The sequence below is a fragment of the Blennius ocellaris genome (genome assembly GCF_963422515.1).
Source record: "Blennius ocellaris genome assembly, chromosome: 14".
NCBI lineage: Eukaryota > Metazoa > Chordata > Actinopteri > Blenniiformes > Blenniidae > Blennius > Blennius ocellaris.
The window spans coordinates 5,720,393-5,729,449 of record NC_137663.1 but is presented as its reverse complement, the minus strand read 5'-3'; the positions used below and the strand labels follow the sequence as shown (position 1 = coordinate 5,729,449).

General features: G+C 41.6%; 1 protein-coding gene across 1 annotated transcript; it reads left to right on the top strand.

Annotated features, from left to right (window-relative positions):
* Positions 1-402: 402 nt before the first annotated feature.
* On the top strand, positions 403-8,353 carry alkbh4 (alkB homolog 4, lysine demthylase). Its single transcript, XM_080509452.1, has 3 exons — positions 403-527; positions 3,108-3,296; positions 7,777-8,353. Exons 1-3 carry the CDS (start codon positions 414-416, stop codon positions 8,296-8,298), a joined length of 825 nt encoding a protein of 274 aa, XP_080365578.1. The 5' UTR covers positions 403-413; the 3' UTR covers positions 8,299-8,353.
* The last annotated feature ends 704 nt before the right edge of the window (positions 8,354-9,057 follow it).

Here is a 9,057-nt window from a genome sequence, read left to right as displayed (position 1 = left end):
TGGATTACTGTCGTTTACTTCAGTCTTCCTGGAGCACGTGCAAGAGAAACCACAACATCCATTCTGAATTCACTTCCCTGGCTGCCTGGGCATTTTAGAGGTCATTCTGAACTTGTTTTAGCCTATTTGTTTGTTAACTTCCTAAATGGTTTCGCTCCCTCTGAAAAAAACTACCTGTTGGGAGTTTGACCTTTTCAAGAAGGAATTAGTGAACCGTAAGAGGCAACAAACTAAACAAGGTTACTGTAAATAAACAAACTTAAAAAAAAAAAAATGCAAATAATTTCAGTTTACATTATAAAAGTGGGCCGAGTTGACACAACTGCGACAGCAGGTGGCGGTAGATTCACTCTACGAGCAGAGCTGCTTTATTTCCACCAGAAGAAGAAGAAGAGGAAGAAGAGGAAGGAATCATGGCCGCCGACGGGAGCCACGGAGTCACAACATGCGCCTGTAAAGGAGTCAGGACGTGTTTAATCTGCGAAAGGTTGAAGGAGAAAGTCCAGTCGGTGTCGTGTGAACCCGAGGTACCCCCTTCTGAATGAAACGTGTTTTATTTGACTGTTTCTCGCTGTTTATGATCACGCCTGTATGAAAAGCGACTCATAGGGTGCTACGGAAGCTCTTAACGGACATTTCGTTTGCATATTTACAATCGGAGTTTACCCGGTTTCACATTTGTATCTCTGTTTTTATTAAAATTACTCTTTATTCAACCAATATACAACGTATAATGCTATTAATGAGTGCTAGCACAAGGAATTTATTCACATATGTCTATAAAGGAATTGGAACAACACATGAGCGATAGATTATCAACACGTAAGATGACATTTAAATATAAATCTTGAAATGTTGAGAGCGACAAGTATTGTTGAAATTTCAATTTATTAAGTGTGTTTAGATTTGCACATCCTAACACAGGAGTAAGAGTCGATGTACAGTACAGACCAAAAGTTTGGACACACCTTCTCATTCAAAGAGTTTTCTTTATTTTCATGACTATGAAAATTGTAGATTCACACTGAAGGCATCACAACTATGAATTAACACATGTGGAATTATATACTTTACAAAAAAGTGTGAAACTGAAAACATGTCTTATATTCTAGGTTCTTCAAAGTAGCCACCTTTTGCTCTGATTACTGCTTCGCACACTCTGCATTATCTTGATGAGCTTCAAGAGGTCGTCACCTGAAACGGTCTTCCAACAGTCTTGAAGGAGTTCCCAGAGATTCTTAGCACTTGTTGGCCCTTTTGCCTTCACTCTGCGGTCCAGCTCAGCCCAAACATCTGGATTGGGTTCAGGTCCGGTGACTGTGGAGGCCAGGTCATCTGGCGCAGCACCCCATCACTCTCCTTCTTGGTCAAATAGCCCTGACACAGCCTGGAGGTGTTTGAGGTCATTGTCCTGTTGAAAAATAAATGATGGTCCAACTAAACGGAAACTGGATGGAATAGCATGCCGCTGCAAGATGCTGTGGCGCCATGCTGGTTCAGTAGGCCTTCAATTTTGAATAAATCCCCAACAGTGTGACCAGCAAAGCCCCCCCACACCATCACACCTCCCCCTCCCTGCTTCACGGGGGGAACCAGGCATGTAGAGTCCATCGTTCACCTTTTCTGCGTCGCACAAAGACACGGTGGTTGGAACCAAAGATCTCAGATTTGGACTCATCAGACCAAAGCACAGATTTCCACTGGTCTAATGTCCATTCCTTGTGTTCTTTAGCCCAAACAAGTCTCTTCTGCTTGTTGCCCGTCCTTAGCAGTGGTTTCCTAGCAGCTATTCTTCCATGAAGGTCTGATTCACACAGTCTCCTCTTTACAGTTGTTCTAGAGACGTGTCTGCTGCTAGAACTCTGTGTGGCTTTGACCTGCTCTCTAATCTGAGCTGCTGTTAACCTGTGATTTCTGAGGCTGGTGACTCTGATGAACTGATCCTCCACAGCAGAGGTGACTCTTGGTCTTCTTTCCTGGGCCGGTCCTCACATGAGCCACTTTCTTTGTAGCACTTGATGGTTTTTGCGACTGCACTTGGGGACACTTTCACAGTTTTCCCAATTTTTCGGACTGACTGACCTTCATTTCTTAAAGTAATGATGGCCACTTGTTTTTCTTTAGTTAGCTGCTTTTTTCTTGCCAAAATACAAATTCTAACAGTCTATTCAGTGGGACTATCAGCTGTGTGTCCACCTGACTTCTGCACAACACAACTTATGGTCCCAACCCCATTTATAAGGCAGGAAATCCCACTTATTAAACCTGACAAGGCTCACCTGAGAAGAGAAAACCATTTCAGGTGACGACCTCTTGAAGCTCATTAAGATAATGCCAAGAGTGTGCGAAGCGGTCATCAGAGCAAAAGGTGGCTACTTTGAAGAAACTAGAATATAAGGCGTGTTTTCAGTTGTTTTACACTTTTTTGTTAAGTACATATTTCCACATGTGTTAATTCACAGTTTTGATGCCTTCAGTGTGAATCTACAATGTCAATAGTCATGAAAAGAAAGGAAACTCATTGAATGAGAAGGTGTGTCCAAACGTTTGGTCTGTACTGTACATGTATCCGTTAAAAAAAGGGACGGGGAGTTACTGTAATAAATATTGTCTCGTTTCTGAATGTATTTATTGAAAACCTATAATGAGGAAAAAAATACCATCACACGAACCAAATGTGCTCAGCCAATGTAAAAAATGTAGAAAAAAATATTCTGTATAATGAGCCAACAGAAGGCACTGAAAAACTCAATGTAGAAGTAAGTGTTTAAATAAACTAAACACAAAATAAAACCCTCATTCACAGTAAATAACTAATGTTTATGTTTTCTTATGTGGATTTTGTCAGAATCAATCAGGTGGGCCTCACAGAGCTGTAAAAAGCAAATAGAAAATATTCAACTATAATTAATTTAGTGAACAAGTCTGACTTGTTAAGGTACGTTCAACTCAGACAAAAAAGATTTGGACTTAATAACTGACATTTATTCATTTTTGAATTTACAATCAATCTGCTTTCATTGTCCTTCCAGCTTGTGTAGCCTATTATTATTGTGGTGTAAAGTGTTGCTTCCGGATGTATGTATGTTTTTGTGTTTTCTATGAAGGATGTGCATCATTTTCTCTACAACCCTGAAACAAGACTCGCCTCCAGCGAAGACGGCGATGCTGCGTCCTTTGTCTTTCCTGGTGTCTTTCTGTGGAACAACTTCATCTCAGAAGAGGAAGAAAATGAGCTGATCAGCTCCATGGACCAGGACGTGTGGAATCCGTCGCAGTCTGGTCGAAGGAAACAGGTCAGGCCGCACGGATCGCTTCACGTTTGTTCCTGGGAATGTTGTCTTTTTACTCCAGTCATTTATGTAATCTTTAATTTAACATGTGGGCACTTCAGTGCTCCCTGCTGTCCACTTCTGGTGTCACTCAGTCAGACTATCAATCCAGCTGGTTTCAGGCTTCATTGAACTGGGGAGGCTGACCAGTCAGTGACCCGGAGGCTGACCAGTCAGTGACCCGGAGCCACAAAAGTAACCTTGGTACTCCAAAGAGCCTCATCGTACTCATGTGGACTTACAAACAAGCTTCCTTTCTCACACAAACACCACATGACATCAAATGGAAATCTATACATTTTATAAACCAGATTTATACAGTCTCTCCCTGTTTTATAACACACACACACACACACACACACACACACACACACACACACACACACACACCACTCTCCCCATCTGCTAGAAAACCCCTGTGTTCAGCTTCATACGTTCACTTGACCACACGTTTCTTCCCCTGCTAGTTTTCACTGTGTGGAATCACAACGTGTCGTCCTGCGAGACAAGTCCTGTCATGTGACCTGCCCTGCAGCTCCCCGTCGCTCTCGCTCGCTCTACTGCCTCCTGGTGCATTTCTCTGTCTCTCGCCCCCAGCTCTAGGGCTGACGCTGAGTCACGTGATCACAAAAGACTTGTAAGAGTTGTCATTACTGATGGTTTAGTGGTGGAAGAGATAGTTTAGTGGTAGAAGAGATAGTTTAGTGGTGGTACTGATAGTTTAATGGTGGTAGTGATAGTTTAATGGTGGTACTGATAGTTTAGTGGTAGAAGAGATAGTTTAGTGATAGTTTAGTGGTGGTACTGATAGTTTAGTGGTAGAAGAGATAGTTTAGTGGTGGTACTGATAGTTTAGTGGTAGAAGAGATAGTTTAGTGGTGGTAGTGATAGTTTAGTGGTGGTAGAGATAGTTTAGTGGTGGTAGAGATAGTTTAGTGGTGGTAGAGATAGTTTAGTGGTGGTAGAGATAGTTTAATGGTGGTAGAGATAGTTTAGTGATAGTTTAGTGGTGGTAGAGATAGTTTAATGGTGGTAGAGATAGTTTAGTGATAATTTAGTGGTGGTAGAGATAGTTTAGTGGTGGTAGAGATAGTTTAATGGTGGAAGAGATAGTTTAGTGATAGTTTAGTGGTGGTAGAGATAGTTTAATGGTGGAAGAGATAGTTTAGTGATAGTTTAGTGGTGGTAGAGATAGTTTAATGGTGGTAGAGATAGTTTAGTGATAATTTAGTGGTGGTAGAGATAGTTTAGTGGTGGTAGAGATAGTTTAATGGTGGAAGAGATAGTTTAGTGATAGTTTAGTGGTGGTAGAGATAGTTTAATGGTGGAAGAGATAGTTTAGTGATAGTTTAGTGGTGGTAGAGATAGTTTAATGGTGGTAGAGATAGTTTAGTGATAGTTTAGTGGTGGTAGAGATAGTTTAATGGTGGTAGAGATAGTTTAGTGATAATTTAGTGGTGGTAGAGATAGTTTAGTGGTGGTAGAGATAGTTTAATGGTGGAAGAGATAGTTTAGTGATAGTTTAGTGGTGGTAGAGATAGTTTAATGGTGGAAGAGATAGTTTAGTGATAGTTTAGTGGTGGTAGAGATAGTTTAATGGTGGAAGAGATAGTTTAGTGATAGTTTAGTGGTGGTAGAGATAGTTTAATGGTGGAAGAGATAGTTTAGTGATAGTTTAGTGGTGGTAGAGATAGTTTAATGGTGGTAGAGATAGTTTAGTGATAATTTAGTGGTGGTAGAGATAGTTTAGTGGTGGTAGAGATAGTTTAATGGTGGAAGAGATAGTTTAGTGATAGTTTAGTGGTGGTAGAGATAGTTTAATGGTGGAAGAGATAGTTTAGTGATAGTTTAGTGGTGGTAGAGATAGTTTAGTGGTGGAAGAGGTAGTTTAGTGGTGGTAGAGATAGTTTAGTGATAATTTAGTGGTGGTAGAGATAGTTTAGTGGTGGTAGAGATAGTTTAGTGGTGGTAGAGATAGTTTAGTGATAGTTTAGTGGTGGAAGAGGTAGTTTAGTGGTGGTACTGATAGTTTAGTGGTAGAAGAGATAGTTTAGTGGTGGTACTGATAATTTAGTGGTGGTAGTGATAGTTTAGTGGTGGTAGAGATAGTTTAGTGGTGGTAGAGATAGTTTAGTAGTGGTACTGATAGTTTAGTGGTAGAAGAGATAGTTTAGTGGTGGTACTGATAATTTAGTGGTGGTAGAGATAGTTTAGTGGTGGTAGTGATAGTTTAGTGGTGGTAGTGATAGTTTAGTGGTGGTAGAGATAGTTTAGTAGTGGTACTGATAGTTTAGTGGTAGAAGAGATAGTTTAGTGGTGGTACTGATAATTTAGTGGTGGTAGAGATAGTTTAGTGGTGGAAGAGATAGTTTAGTGATAGTTTAGTGGTGGAAGAGATAGTTTAGTGATAGTTTAGTGGTGGAAGAGATAGTTTAGTGATAGTTTAGTGGTGGAAGAGATAGTTTACTGGTGGTAGTGATAGTTTAATGGTGGTACTGATAATTTAGTGGTGGTAGAGATAGTTTAGTGGTGGTAGAGATAGTTTAGTGGTGGTAGAGATAGTTTAGTGGTGGTAGTGATAGTTTAGTGGTGGTAGTGTCCTCGATTCTCATGCGGGATGTGGAGTGTTTGACTCCCGGTCGAGACACTTTTCTTTTGGGATCGGCTTTATAACCATAGATCAAAGGGCCACACACTGACAGACAAAGTGCCACTCATGGTTGGCCACCCCTGATCTAACTTGGGCAGCCTGACAGCTTGCCAGCCCACTGTAGGACACAAACAGTCGCAGTGACTCACAGCTCCAGAGTCATCAGCACCAGCATGTTTGTTGGATAAAGTCAAAAATCTTAAAACTTCTATTTTTAAAATCAAAAACATGAAAATGTACTTTTTATCAAGTCCAAAACATTTAAACTATTCTTCAAGTTAACAATGTTAAAATTTACTTTTCTTTCAGTCAAAACCTTTGAAATCCACTATTGTTAAAGTCAAAACATTATAATTTACAATTTTTATTGTCAAACATTTTTAACTGCTATTCTGCAAGTCAAAAATGTTAAACTGTACTATTCTTAATGTCAAAACTGTTGAAAGGTACCATTTTCAAGGTAGAAAAATATAAAAATGTACAATTCTAAAGCCAAAAACATTTAATTGCACTATTCTTATAATCAAAAGCGTTACATTTTTATTATTTTTAAAGTAAAAAAAAGTTTAAATTGACAACTTTAAAGTACATTTTTATTCTTTAAATGTTATAATGTTAAGATTAAAAAGTCAAAAAATAAAATCCCCCATCCTTAAAGTCTTAAACATTAAAGTGTACTATCTTTGAAGTGAAAAATGATAAAATTAATTATTTTTAAAGTGGCTCTTACAACAGGTGAACATGCCAGCGCCACTGCCTGGACTCCATAAGGGGGTTTTTCTTTATCTTTTACCATGAAACAAGTCTTTTAGCCACTTCCCTGAGCTTAGTTAGTTTGTTTCCCGCCTTCATGTTTGAATCATCTAATCTCTCGTACATCCCTCTCACTTAACGTACCGTATTTTCCGCACTATAAGGCACCTAAATACCTCAAATTTTCTCAAAAGCTGCCAGTGCGCCTTATAACCCGGTGCGCCTTATATATGGAAGATTGTTCTACTTGAGACTGCTATTTGACAGCTGAACAACCAGAAGCTTTTATTTTGACAACTCTAACTTCACAACCAGATCTTCAGAGCGGACGACACTCCACACAACACCTTCATCACTCATGGTTGCACACCAACATTCTAACAAACCAAAATAAACTAGATGAAATAATTACTCCCTAAACTGGGGAACAAAAACACAACATAAACACAATCAACACAACAACAACCCACAATAACCTCCAACAACACAAAACATGAATTCCCATCATGCCTTGCATCCTGAGCTCCTCAGTGCAGCCGGTAGATGCAATGAATTATGGGAGTTTCTGTTTGTGGTGTTTTAAATGCAATTATTGGGGGTTCTATTTGGTTTGTGGTGTCGGTAATAATTGTGTTGTGTTGTGTTTTTGTTGCTTAGTTCATGTAGTTTAGTTTATTACCGGTAGTTGTAAGTTGTCAACCAGCAGTGAAGAAGGTTTTGTGTGTAGTGTCCTCCTGGCATAGGCTGCAGGTAGGACTATCAAAATAAAGTGTGTGCACCTCTCTGGGTGTTAGAATCAGTGGAAAATGTAACCTAATGGCTTTGAGCTATAAAGGTTGCTGACCACTGGTCTATTCCATGTGCCTTATAATGCAGTGCGCCTTATATATGAACAAAGTTGTAAATCATGTCAATCAATGTAGGTGTGCCTTATAGTGTGGAAAATACGGTAGTATTTTTAGTGACCCTTCCCTCAGTCGAAGGAGTTTTTTTTATTTATATTCTGATCAAATCTTGATGCGTCTTCTGGTTGTGTTGCAGGATTTTGGTCCGAAGGTGAACTTTAAGAAAAGAAAAGTGCGTTTGTGTAACTTCAGCGGACTCCCGGCTGTGAGCCAGGCGCTGGTTGCGAGGATGCAGCGGGAGCCCTGCCTGGCGGGCTTCCAGCCGGTGGAGCAGTGTAACCTGGACTACCATCCGGAGCGGGGCTCGGCCATCGAGCCGCACCTGGACGACTCGTGGCTGTGGGGCGAGCGCCTGGTCACCGTCAACATGCTGTCCGACACCACGCTCACCATGTCGCTCCGCGGGGGCGCGCCGGCGCCGGGACCGGACGGGGAGGCCCGCGTCGCCGTCCGCCTTCCCCGCCGGTCTCTGGTCATGCTGCACGGCGAGGCGCGCCACACGTGGAAACACGCCGTTCGCAGGGAGGACGTCGACCGGCGCCGGGTGTGCAGCACCTTCAGGGAACTGTCGGCGGAGTTCCTGCCTGGAGGCCGGCAGGCCGCGCTGGGCGCTCGGCTGCTGGGGATCGCCGCGGGTTTTAAAGGGACGTCCATCTAACTTGGCGTCGACGCTGAGGAAGACTCGGCTGCTGGGACTGGAATCCGGAGCCGGAGGCTGGAACTGTCCCTCTAGATCAGGGGTGGGGAACCCTGGTCCTGGAGAGCCGCAGTCCTGCATGTTTTAGATGTTTCCCTGCTCAAACACACAGAGTTCTCATGATGAGGCTCTGCAGAAGCTTGATAACAAGCCACTAATTGCTGTCAGCTGTGTGGGTGTGAGGACACACAGAAAGCCTGCAGGACTCTCCAGGACCAGGGTTCCCCACCCCTGCTCTAGAGCTTTACATTATCTCTGTATATTTGAAATATTCCTCTATTTTCTCAACAAAATCGCTAAATGAACTTAAGGCTCTTTCACTGGGACGTGTCTTCTTTGCAGGTTTTTCTCTGAACAAGTACAAACTAGTTGCAGGAACCTCGTGACGCACGACATGTGAAATCCTGTGTCTTTGTTATGTTCTGTCCCCAGGAGTTCCTTTTCTCCAAGATTAAACTCTGTGGGTTCACACTCCGTCTCAGGGTGTTTGCTGGTCTGGAGTCTCTTCGGCTTTCAAACTTTTATTCACCACTTTTTCATCACAAAAGATGAATTCGGCTCTAATTTTGTCTCTTGCTTCTATGAAGCCATATTCTATGTAATCAATTCATTGTTCTCCTGATGCTTACTTTGCAAGCTCAATTAAATGCACTTTTAATGTAAATGCTTAAACTGAGTAATTTTATGTCAACAGGAATTAATAATGGACTCGCCTACCTT

Excerpts from the sequence above, each read along its gene's own strand:
- alkbh4 (XM_080509452.1), top strand. The coding sequence starts at position 414 with ATGGCCGCCGACGGGAGCCACGGAGTCACAACATGCGCCTGTAAAGGA. Across the intron at positions 528-3,107 it reads CGGTGTCGTGTGAACCCGAG|GATGTGCATCATTTTCTCTA; the intron begins GTACCCCCTTCT and ends TTTTCTATGAAG. Across the intron at positions 3,297-7,776 it reads AGTCTGGTCGAAGGAAACAG|GATTTTGGTCCGAAGGTGAA; the intron begins GTCAGGCCGCAC and ends GTTGTGTTGCAG.